General features: G+C 41.5%; 1 protein-coding gene across 1 annotated transcript; it reads left to right on the forward strand.

Annotated features, from left to right (window-relative positions):
- Positions 1 to 494: 494 nt before the first annotated feature.
- On the forward strand, positions 495 to 11,752 carry LOC104505415 (sperm-associated antigen 1-like; the record flags this gene model as incomplete). The annotated part of the gene is made up of 6 exons (XM_010157007.1): positions 495 to 670; positions 3,702 to 3,843; positions 4,737 to 4,863; positions 7,902 to 8,066; positions 10,730 to 11,107; positions 11,606 to 11,752. Coding segments are annotated over 6 exons (1,135 nt in total), but the record flags the coding sequence as incomplete, so codon positions are not given.
- Positions 11,753 to 12,698: the final 946 nt, after the last annotated feature.

Genomic DNA, 12,698 nt, shown 5'->3' on the forward strand with positions numbered 1-12,698 from the left:
CTGTGAGTCTATGATTGGTTGTTTAGAGTGTTGTTGTGTAAGAGGTTTCACTTGGCATTGTCAAATTTAGGTACACACTTTGTCTGAGGATATTGTAATCTACACTTGTTAGAAATAACACCTATAAACAGCTGAGAAAAGGAAGCAAAATAGATCTCTTCTTCCTATTTCTTTATTACCTTTGGTAGGCAGCATTTAGTGCTTAGTTGCAAAATCAATCATTTGCTTAAGCGTTTACAGATCTGCTGAAGTCAGATTCTTGTCTTCTAAATGCTGGCATAAATACTCTAAAAAGAGGAAAAATCCTAGATGTTAATTGGGGGCAATATCATTTACTGCTGTGACAATCTTTTTTTAAATTGGTCTTAAAGACAATTTTTCTGTGTGTGGGTTTTTTTTTTTTTAATGGAATATCACCTTTAATTTAGGTGTAAGTTATTGAAGTGTCAATTAAATGTATGAAAAGGCTTGTTGTTGGGGCTCTTGTCTTTCAGAATAACAAAGACTTTAATAGATCAGGATGGCCCTAGTTGGCGGGAGAAACTGCCACCAATTCCAGTTGTCCCAGTTGCTGCTCAGCTACACAGGTGGGATGGAGGAAACTTCACTTCAGAGAATAAGCCAAGTGGGACTACAGATGGCAACAGAGAAGAACAGTTGCAGATGAATCGTATGTATAGCTAACGCAAATACGTATACAAAAAAGAAAGTAATTGGAAAATGGAATACGATTTAATAATGTCACAGAAACTGCTTTAGAAAAATCTTTATCTGAGATCTTTGTGAAAAGCCAGGTTAGTTGATAGTCATTTACATGATTCAGTTTAATGTGTTTTATGGAGCCACAGCTACGATAACTTTTTAAGCCAAATGATGTCATTTGCAGGATGTAATTTCTGAAGTTATAAAAGTAAATATAGCTGAAATTCTCATCAGCAGTATATTGAGTCCTATCACAAGTATCCGTGGTTTCCCTGAGACCGTACTACAGTTACAACAGTTTTTCCCCAAACAAACACCCAACCACAGTACTATAATCAGCTGCATAATCTGTAGCTGTCATTTAATTGTTCTTGAAAGCATTACTCAGGTCTTCAGAACAGAAAGGGTAGGTAAAATTCTAGGTGTCCAGCAGTTCGTGAAATGGGATATAGAAGAATGCTTGGGGTTGTTGGGGTTTTTGGGATATTTGTGGTGTGGTTTTTTTTGTTTGGTTTAGTTTTGTTTTCTTTTTGTTTTTATGTTGGTTTTTTTTACTATGGATTCTAACTTTAACAGCAACTGGTTAGTACTCACCTCTCAAAGGTATCCGTTCTGGACTTGTTTACACATAAACACTGAGTACTCAACTGCTTTAGGACAGTTCTCTTCCTCCCGATTTTTTCCCCTCATTGCAGTTTCTTTCTTTTCTCTCCCACTAAATCAGGAACCATTCCAAGTAAGTTTGTATTGACATTAAACATTTTTTTGCAAAGGCCTTAACTCTCTCATTTTTTTACTTTTAATTAACTATTAACTAGTTCCCCTTTGAGTTTATTTCAGTATAAAGAAAACCAGTGTTGATGGTCTCCCCCTGATTAACACAGGGGAGGCTGTGATGCGTAACTGGATGGCTGGCCAGATTTGTAGCAGCGATAGGGTTTTCTGTCCATAATGCATTACTGCAGTGATGCACGTCCTCAAACAACCTGCACTCCTGGGCACTATAGATTTAGTGACTTTAAAATAATCATTCAGATAGCATTGGATTTATGTGTACCTGATGTAAAACAACAGACAAATTTACAAATACTTGCATTTATGAGAATTAGACATTTTCTCTTGAGAAGAAGACACAGTTCTGGACACTTGTAATAGTGTATATATGTTTTGAGCAGTAGTACATATTAAACTTCATTTATGCTACAGAAAATTGTTTCCATTTAAGAAACATGTATGTTTATGTATAATTTAAGCTCAATTAAATCAATACAAATTTTAGTCACAAAATGTCCGGTGACAAATATTTTCATTTCAGTTTTTGTCATGCATGCCGTTACTGATTCATCACCCTTAAGGATTTGGCAGCAATTGCATTTAACTTTTTTGAGTTTCTTAAAATGAAGTGGAATACTGGTATCTTGCACAATTGTTGCCATTAAACGTAAATGCTTAGCCTGAAAAGTGCTTTTTGTTGCACTAATTGTACTCCAAACTTTTTCTGTTACTAAAGAATTTTTATTTCTGTGTATAACCAACTTATTGAAACCTTTTACGTGGTAAATTTGGATCTACAGAACCTTGTGTAACTTTGTCAAGAGAGGGAATTGGAAGATCATCGTAGTGAACAGTACTCAGATAAGCGGCTCCTGAGGACACTGGTGATGATGTTCAGCCTGTTAGGAAAGTTAATGAAACTGGACATCGCTGTCTTCATGAAGTGTGCTCTGCAGCATTTTGCTGCAAAACACGTCCCCATCTATTTCAAATAGAGCAGGTTTGGTTAGGCTTTGGCTTTAGAAATATTAAATGAAGGCTGTGTAACCATTTTCTACACTGGAGGCTGAGGGGGGGTTGTGGTTGCCCTCTCAGGCCCGTACAAGACCAGTGGGACCTGAGAGTGATCAGTGGTGCCCCGGTGTGCCAGCAGTCGTGTTCAGGCAGTAGTTGAACTTTCCTGTCGGCTGACACGTTTTTGCCACGATTGTCTGTTGTTTTTTTGTGTCTTACAGCTCGAGTGTTGAGCTTGAGCTTGGCTGTGTTTCTTGCATAAGCCTTTTCTGGCTTCACGTCGTTACTTCATTTTATCCCCAAGTCCACATGTAGTTTTCTGGCATAGGAGACTGCCATGTTTTTATAAAAGACCTCACTGAGTTTCATTATTGGTTAAAATTCTCTGGTTATATAGAGTGTTTAGAACATGGAGCTTGCTAAAGGGCTCATACTCTTTAGTGAGGTACAAAAAGTAGAATTTTCCATTCCGATGGGCTTAGAGCTATGTTACTGTTTCTCGCCTGCTCACAAGAGAGAGATGAAACTGCAGTCAGGATTTCCACTGCAAACATCTAAAAATTGTAGTCTAACCTAGAAGCGTATGCAACAAATGATGTGGAGTTTAGAAGGAAAGACAATTAGGGAAGAACACAATATTAATTAAAAAAAAAGTATGAATAAGTGTTCTCATGCTCCTTGAAGTATCTTTGATGAACAGTTGTTAACAGAATATTATTAATGATGTGTCACTAACCTCTACTGATGTGATGATTTGTTTGGCATAGTAATTGTGACAGTTGCTTGCAGAGAATTAGATCAAATTTCAGCTGCCTTGATGTGAGGGTGGAGATCTAGAAGGCCTTTAGTCCTGCTGATTAAGTCGCCACCCATGTAAATAAAACTGGTATAGCAGTGGAGATACATAGTCCCTCTCTACCACACCGAAGGGGTAGACCAAAGGAGGTGAAACTGGAGAGCTGTTGGTTGCATTCCTGTTATTTTCAGCAAAACAGTTACCCTGGGGCACAGGGAAGTGAGTGTTGTGCTAAAAGTTTATGTGGTAGTTTAGGCCTTTCTGAGAGCAGCAGGGAGATCTGGGACAGAAATGGCAGTGCAGACTGATAAACGTACTCTGGATGCCTGGCACTTATTCTTAGTCTGGGTAGATTATTCAGCTACCCTTAATGAACTGACCTTCTTACGTAACACACTAATCTTTTGTAATGTAGGTGAGAAAGCTGAGGAGAAGTTCAAGACGTTAAAAAATGAAGGGAATGATTTTGTAAAAAATGGTAAATATGAAGAAGCTGTAAATAAATACAGTGAATGCCTGGAGTTAAATACCAAGGAATGTACCATCTATACTAACAGGTAAAGATCCAAAATGTAAGCCCACTTTGTGAGATAACCAGTTATATTTTCTCACTGCAAACAGAGATTTTGCACCACTTCAGTTATTGTGAAAAATGTATTTTTTTTCCATTGGGTGGCAGTTTTTCATAACACAATTGATTTTTTGTTAAACTACTTCATTTTCCAAGGGGAGCAAGTATTAATGTCACTGATACATATCTTAAAATCTTTATATAAATAGAGTAAGCAGTAGTAAAAGTTACAATTATAATGGCATTTTGCAGCATTTTTTGAGAATGCTGGTATAAATTAAATTAAAAACTGAGGTGCAGTAGCTCAAATATTAGTTCAAAGCAAATGTGCATTTTGAGAAAATAAAAGTAGGAAGACGGTCATACAACAGCATTATTTTAAAGGTTGACCTAATTCTGCAGTGTAATTCTTTATGCTGTAATCTTATCAGCTTTCACAAACTAAGAAGGATTTGATTAGGCCAGTACTTGAACAGGAGACTTTCAAGTAAATAAGGTGCAAGTAAGGTGCAGAAAGCATTATTGCTTATTTAATCTAGGGCACTTTTTACCCAGAACGGCTGTATAAAATCCATACTATTTCCACTACTGTACTCACATTATACCAATGTAGGCTCCAATATTAAAATACTTACATAGCTGCCTAACCCCAAGCATTAGTCATACTTGAATTTTGACTTTTATTGCAGGAATTTGCCCTCTGTAAATCCACCCAGTGATGTTATTCATACTTACTGGTTTTGATATACTTTAAAAAATACCACATTGAGACTGAAATGTGTGAAGTATTGTAATTAACGTTTATGAATCAGATACTGTTGGCACTACAGCACCGTAGAATTTACTTATATTGCAGTGTATTCTGTTTTTCTGTGTTAGAGCTCTCTGTTACTTGAAACTGTATAAATATGAAGAGGCTAAGCAGGATTGTGATCATGTTCTTCAGATAGAAGATTCTAATATTAAAGCTTTTTATAGAAGAGCACTAGCGTACAAAGGATTACAGGTGAGGAAAAAGAACATGGCAGGTATTCTTAAGCACTTCTAAACTTGCTTATCCTCTTCAAAGGCAATCAGGTAGTGGCAGTCAATGGGTGAATACCAAGTATGCAGTGCTGAGTGCTGATGATTGGGTACTTTGTGAAACATTAGGCATACATAAAATATTATATGCATATTTTTGCAACAAAAACCCCTGCATGTTGACTTGTAATAATTTGAGAAAATACAAGAATATTGGAATAAATGAGATTTGACTGGAGATTGGTTAAGCAAGTTTCACCTCTGTTCTAATGTTCTTCTGGGTATCCCAGTCTGGTTTTTCTGTCCAGGTGTTTACTATATCTTTGCTGATGAGAAATAGATTCTCTCCAAGTCTGTCTTTAGCTGTCCAAACTATAATCTCAAGCTGTCTTTTGGCATCTGCTCATATTTGAGCGCTTGTCATGTTTAACCAGGGTTTTAATTATCTTTGTTCTCGCTGTCTTCCTTCTGCACACACGTTACGAGCCTTTGTCGGTAACCTACTTTCTCACTCTGGGGACGGTGTGGGGACTCGACCTTTTCCTTTCCATCTGCAATGATGGTGGTGTCTGTACTCTGCTCATCTTATACACAGTTTTTTCGAGTATCCTCTTACCTTCATAAAAACAGACTTGTATTGCTCATATTCATCCTGAATGCGACTGCAGATTTGTGTTCCATCCCTTGAACTGTGTCCTTCCTTTTGTCCATCCCGCTATTGGCTTGCCTTCTTCAGTGATGTTAATTAGCCTCTACACTTCATAATTGTTTTATAGGGATCCTTACCTTGCCTGTCGGCTCTTACCTGGTTATTGATTGATCAGCTTCTCACTTCTGTTGGCTCCTGATGGCAGCTGTTGTCACCTACTTTGGATTAAACTTTACAAGTGTCTTTAAACAAGCATCTTAAGTGCTTTCTCCCATGTTGCACTTTGTAACTGGACACGATAACTCCAAGCATCCACGAGTTCCAGCAGTGTCCAACAAATGAATACTTACCTCAGCCCTCCATTATGTTTGATGCCTTAACAAAAAACGACATGATTTTTCTCTCAGCTTGCAGATCACCTGAGGACAACCCGCTTGTGCGTAGCAGTCTACTAGCCAGTTCTCATCCTGTGTTTTAATTCCAAATGCAAGTCTTAGGAATCATGGGATCTTTTTTTTTAATGATAAATTTGTTCCTCTCTTACAGTAGCTATGAAATTTTGGAAGCTTCCTTTGATTAATTTTCAGAAAAGGTGAAAAGTTTTAATTTTGTGTAAAAACATTCCTGTAACTGTACCAAGCTACCTGGTATGAATCATCTGTAACCTTATGCTGTTGAAGTGGTTAAAAAATTAGTATGAATAAGAGCAAGGGGATATAGTGATTCTACCAGTCAAAAAAAGGGAATTACACAGTAGTGAAGACTTTCAAGAATTGGTGAAATAACTTATGCTTTTCTGAGTATCCTAGAAAAAATTACTATTTTTATATTATTGAAGACATAACCTGTTCATGGATTCCTTCAGAACAGTCTGAGCTGGGGACTCCCAAAATGTTTTGTTGTGGTTGGATTTAATGCCTTCATTATTGCTAATTCCAGGAATGTGAGTGATTCATAAAACCAGAGAAAGCAGCAGAAATTATTTGAGGTTGACGAATGACTCTCTAATGAACCATTTTAAGAGCTAAAAGCATGTAGTTTGGCAAAGACTTAACTAAGCTGGCAAGTATTATTTGTATATAAATATCCAGATATTTAACCACAAATCTGCAGTGGAATCTAATGTAGTAAATGAGGATTTTTTTATAGATTTACTTAGATGTCATTAAGGGAAGATCAGGAAAAAAATCATGCTGGTGTGATGAATTAGGCATTTAACAGGACCCAGGACACATCTTCTTCAGCTGATAGCCCAGTCTCCTCCTCTGGGTACAACTGTATTGTATGATTTTGGTTGAGAAGGTTGGCAAGCTGCAGTTTTAAACCTGGGAGGGCTGATGTTTCCTGACCCTTGTGAGCATTTTCAGAATTCTGTTTCAGAATCTCGTTTCTCTGTAGCTGTGAATCTTCACATCTGTAATTTAAATAGTTTGGCTTAATTAGCAGCTGGGCTTCTTTGATGAAAGCAGTCTGCATTGTTCCTGCTGCATTTGCTGAGGCTAAATAATTCTAGTTCTCTTACTCTTCTTTCATGATAACACAGACTTCTGTTCACTTGCTGCACCTTGAATACTGGTCATCGGTACTGAACCACAGGATGAACCATAGAATGGTTTGGGTTGGAAGGGACCTTAAAGACCATCTAGTTCCACCCCCCCTGCCATGGGCAGGGACACCCTCCACTAGACCAGGTTGCTCAAAGCCTCAGCCAGCCTGGCCTTGAACACTTCCAGGGATGGGGCATCCACAGCTTCTCTGGGCAACCTGTTCCAGTGCCTCACCCACCACCCTCTCTGTGATGAATTTCTTCCTGATATCTAATCTAACCCTCCCCACTTTCAATTTAAACCCGTTCCCCCTTGTCCTGTCACTACAGACCCTTGTAAAAAGTCCCCCCCAGCTCCCTTGTAGCCCCTTCAGGTACTGGAAGGTGCTATAAGGTCTCCCCGGAGCCTTCTCTTCTCCAGGCTGAACAAGCCCAACTCTCTCAGCCTGTCCCCATAGCAGAGGTGCTCCAGCCCTCTGAGCATCTGCGTGGCCTCCTCTGGACTTGCTCCAACCGGTCTTTATGCTTCTTATGTTGTGGGTTCCACAGCTGGACACAGCACTCCAGGTGGGGTATCACAATGTCATATTACATATTTAATACGGAAGTATTTAGTTGCAAAATGCTAATTTGAACTCATCCTCAGTTTCCTTTTTCCCCCCTCTAATGAAATTACACTGTCTCTATTTAGATTTTTTTTTTCCTACTTAATGTCAAGATCCTAACATTTTTATCTTTTTTACCTGTGAAGGGCAGTACGGTAGTTCTAGTTTGTGTTTCTGGTGGTATGTGTATGAAAAACAATATTTTTCCCTTCTGCTTACAGAATTATCAAGCCAGTGTTGATGATTTCAACAGAGTACTTCTAATAGATCCACATGTTCTTGAAGCAAAAAAGGAACTAGAGGAGGTCACCCAACTGCTTACCCTTGCCAGTGGTGCTGTCGCTGGTGGTCAGCAAAAGCAAAGGAAGAAAATAACCATCCAAGAGGTATACTTGTCCGTTTTTAAAAGCAGGCAGAACAGAAGCCACAGGTCTGAAGAGATAATATTAAAGTTTGTTTTGTATTTGTTAGCTGTACATTTTTTTTTGGATGGGCTTGTTTTTTTCCAGGTTATTTTGAGGGCATATTGGAAGATTCTTGGACATGATGTGTCTGGTGTCTGTTATGTTCTACAGTAAAGGGTGGACTGCTGTGAAGTGTATTCAGGACCACAGCAGAAACGGGGAAAAAGGACATTTAGATGGCACTAAACCTGAGGATATGCTCCTTGCAAAGAAAACCTGTTTGTGGCATGCAGCTGGCAAACAGCAGTTCTGCTTCTTAAGGCTGTGCTACTGGGGAAGCCTCGGGGGCTGTGCGGGCAGAGGGTCGGGTCAGCTGGCGGGCTGGCTGCTCTTGCCCTGGCAGTGGAGTCACTCGCCTGCAGAATGAAATCTGGCCTTAGAGAGCAAGAATATGGGTAAAACAGCTGTAGGGTCTTACAAAAGAAGTGCGTGATGTAATGTGATGTACTCATCAGAATGTTAGCCGTGTGGAGTTCTGCGTAGAATTAGGCACTGGAAGGATTTTCTCAGTCATCTGATTTTTTTGGATTGTAACTGTGCTGGTCCTTTAAGAACGGAGGGGGGTGGGGTGCATGAGGGGTGTTTCCCTTTTCAGTTTAAAAAAGATCATTAAAATCCAGAGTTCACCAGTCTCTGCAGCGTTATATAGCAATACCGTAACGTGGTCCTGTAATTTCAAAATGGTGGTATGGTGGAAACTGCAGTTACTAATACAGAAACAACTTGCTATTCCGGAAACATTTCACGTTGACACGGGTGCGTGGGATTTTATGTAACTGGAATAAGCCGAGTATAGTGTTAGTTAAGCTCTGAGTTGTGACCAACAAAGGGCCTGGAAAGTGTTTAGAGGAGGTTTGGGAAGCAACTGCATTGTTCAGAGACCGGCTAACTACGTTACTGGCAGCAGTCATTTTTCCAGGGGTGGGGCAGGAAGCATTTATGTTCGTTATCATAATTGCAGCTGCCCCCTTAGAGAGCCTCCCCTGCCTTAGCTGCTGTGCTACAAGGTGGTTCTACGGAAACAGACTGCAAGTAAACGTAAGGACAATTTGATTAGAAACAGATTTATCACTATAATGCCAATTTATTCAAGCCATAATTTATAAGACAGTCAAGATTTCTCTTCTGATTCTAAGGGTAGTTAAAAAAAATAGAACAGCATGTCTATAAGCCCAACGCAGCATTTCCCCGAAATGACGGATCTAGCTGCCAGCACAACACTGTACTGCGCAACATGGTATCTTCAGACTTCCCAAAAAAACTGGCAGCTGTTGAAGAGACCCCATTCCATGAGGTTTAGACAGCTTACACTGATTCCACAACTCTGGATAGCTTGCAGTGGGTTTCAGCAGGTTTGCAGTGGATTTCAGCAGGTGTCCTTGAACCCTGGTTCATTTTCTAGTGACTGACTCGAAACTTGATACAGGCTGCAAACTGTGGAGGAATGAAGTGGGTATTCAGGTGTCAGACCCTGCTGAGCTTTCTCCTTCCACCAAGACTCTGCACCTGACACAGCTGCCTTATGCCTGTGCTGCTGTGAAGGCACAGGAGTGAAGTGAAACCTGGGTACCTGGTGACTTGACTGCAGGTCTGCTTGTCTTCTGCAGCTTCCCATTCCTCCCTAGCTTGCTCCCGGTGCTCTTCAGCTGTCTTTGCACAGCAGAGTGCCAGGCTGGGAAAGGAAACGTGAAAAGGGCAAGCACTTGGGGGTACTGGTGGGTGAAAAGCTGGACATGAGCCGGCAGTGTGCGCTGGCAGCCCAGAAAGCCAACCGTATCCTGGGCTGTATCCAGAGAAGTGTGGCCAGCAGGTTGAGGGAGGGGATTCTGCCCCTTAGGGGGCTCTTGTGAGACCCCACCTGGAGTGCTGCATCCAGCCGTGGAACCCCCAGTATAAGATTAATATCGACTGGTTGGAGCGAGTCCAGAGGAGGCCACGATGATGCTCCGAGGGCTGGAGCACCTCTGCTATGGGGACAGGCTGAGAGAGTTGGGCTTGTTCAGCCTGGAGAAGAGAAGGCTCCGGGGAGACCTTATAGCCCCTTCCAGTACCTGAAGGGGCTACAAGGAAGCTGGGGGGGACTTTTTACAAGGGCCTGTAGTGACAGGACAAGGGGCAACGGGTTTAAATTGAAAGTGGGGAGGTTTAGATTGGATATCGGGAAGAAGTTCTTCCCGGAGAGGGTGGTGGGGCACTGGAACAGGTTGCCCAGAGAAGCTGTGGATGGCCCATCCCTGGAAGTGTTCAAGGCCAGGCTGGATGAGGCTTTGAGCAACCTGGTCTAGTTGAAGGTGTCCCTGCCCATGGCAGGGGGGTTGGAACTAGATGGTCTTTAAGGTCCCTTCCAACCCAAACTGTTCTGGGGTTCTATGAAATAGCCACTTTGGACTACAAGCCTTTAAAGATGAGAGAGAGAGGTACTATTCTGGGGGGAAGTAGGACATAGAAGACCAGAGGTGCCTGTGAAGAGTGCAGTGCTAACTTGTTGAGTGACATTACTGATGGACATCTGCAGGCAGTTTATGAAGGTTCAGGCCATCCGTATGTCCACATTATAATGTTTTGTTGCCATTTGCTTTGTGAAGGTGACTGAATCTGATGGAGAGGAAGAGAGACAGTTTGCTACATCAGAAGATGGGGCGACCGACCACGTTACTTCTAAGGAAGCAGCTCAGCAGCGCGTGCCCCTTCAGACCCCTGAGAAGCTGCACATTTCCGAACCGTCTACTGCTTACGACTTCGGTCAGATTGTAAATGCAGTGAACAGCCGTAAGGATAAAGCTGCTTGTGCAGATCTTCTGACAATTACTGATCCAAAAAAATTGCCAATGCTCCTAAGTAACAAACTTGAAGGAGAAACCCTTTTGATCTTTATCCAGTCGTTGGAATGTTATGTACTTGGGAAAGATCCTGGCCTTGTGTATCAGCACCTTTTCTACCTGAGCAAAGCAGAAAGATTTAAGGTAAGGCGGAATGCACAATTAGCTCGAACAGAAGCTTAAATGAGTGTGGCGTGTCTTACAGAATCAGTGTCTCATTTCCTTCTCTCTCGCTTCCGATGATTTTTCGGTCAACCTGTGCTGATCATCAAATAATCTGTTTTTTCAGGTGGTGCTAGCCTTTCTTAGCAAATCCGAAAAAAGACAGGTTCAGCAAACCGGAATCATCAGTACTCCTTGGAAGATCTGGAGAGCCTGAAAAAGGTTTATGAACTGTAAGAAGTAAATCAGTTGGAGGCACACGGCTCACACCTGCGAGAGGGGCGTGTGAACTCTGCAGACTGGCAGGGGTTGGAGCGGGTCTCTCCCTCTCCCCGCTGTTTTGCTTGGACGGCCTGTGTGCACTTCAGACTTGCTGCTCTCTCCTTCTTGTAGTTGTACATGTTTTTAATCTCTAGAGTGTGATACATGTCTCTGTTTCGGTAGCAGAGGTCGTGTTATTGGGCGTACTGATTTATTTAGATAGAAATGTTTTACATTATATACAGAGTACGAACTCTCGTGGAGGGTACGACAGATAACACACTTGGAGCCACCACTTGCCGTATCGTTTTGCGAGTTGCCTGTTCTTGCGATAAGAAGCGTCTTCGAGATAAGCGGGTCAGCTAGCCATAGCTTTGCTAAAAAGAGTTTCCAAAAAGCATTAACGTTTTCCTGACAGACCACTCCAGGCCGTCTGTTTCTTCACTCTCCCTGGTCTGTACAAACCAGATGTAAATATTTTGTTGCAGAGCAGCTTAGCAGCAAAAGTGAATGAATAATATATTGGCTTGTCGTGGAACACTTTGGGTTAAAACCATTAGTTCTGAAATGAAAGGGTATGTTTTTAAAAGGATTACAGGCAGGTAGTTTTCCATGCACAGAGAACTGTTCCTGTTCTGTGTGGCAGGACTGCCGATGGCATGGCTTTTGAAGGGGTGGGTCAACAGCACGAGGGGCTGCGCTGAGCAAGAGGAACGTTTACCTCGGGAGTTGGTGATCAGCTTGTTGAACACACCAGCTATTTCTGTTTACAGGTGTGTTTGTAAACCTGAAAGCAAACCCATTTTGTGGACCAGTATGATCTGGGGTGTTTTTATTTCAGGCAGTACTTAGGTTTTACGTTTGATTCTAACAAAGCTCCTTTTTTCAAGGTGAAGCTTTTAAATTTCTCCAGTACCCCAATGCCTTCTTTGCACATGTGATATAAACGTGTAGCGAACGTGCTAGCACTGCAGAAATAGCACTGAGAATGTTGTTCTGAAAGATCTCCCTCAGGTGTGTATTAATTAAACATAATAAAGGTGTGTTTTCTTGAGAAGTACAAGTGCTCGGGAGAGGTCTGCCGTGTGCAAAGCCCATGGTGCTTAACCAACACTCCTCCTATTTTAAAATAGAATCACAATCATGGAATGGTTAGGGTTGGAAGGGACATTAAAGACCATCTAGTTCCAACTCCCCTGCCATGGGCAGGGACACCTTCCACTAGACCACATTGCTCAAAGCCTCATCCAGCCTGGCCTTGAACACTTCCAGGGATGGGGCATCCACAGCTTCTCTGGGCAACCTGTTCCAG

This window comes from Eurypyga helias, unplaced genomic scaffold (assembly GCF_000690775.1).
Source record: "Eurypyga helias isolate BGI_N326 unplaced genomic scaffold, ASM69077v1 scaffold8578, whole genome shotgun sequence".
NCBI lineage: Eukaryota > Metazoa > Chordata > Aves > Eurypygiformes > Eurypygidae > Eurypyga > Eurypyga helias.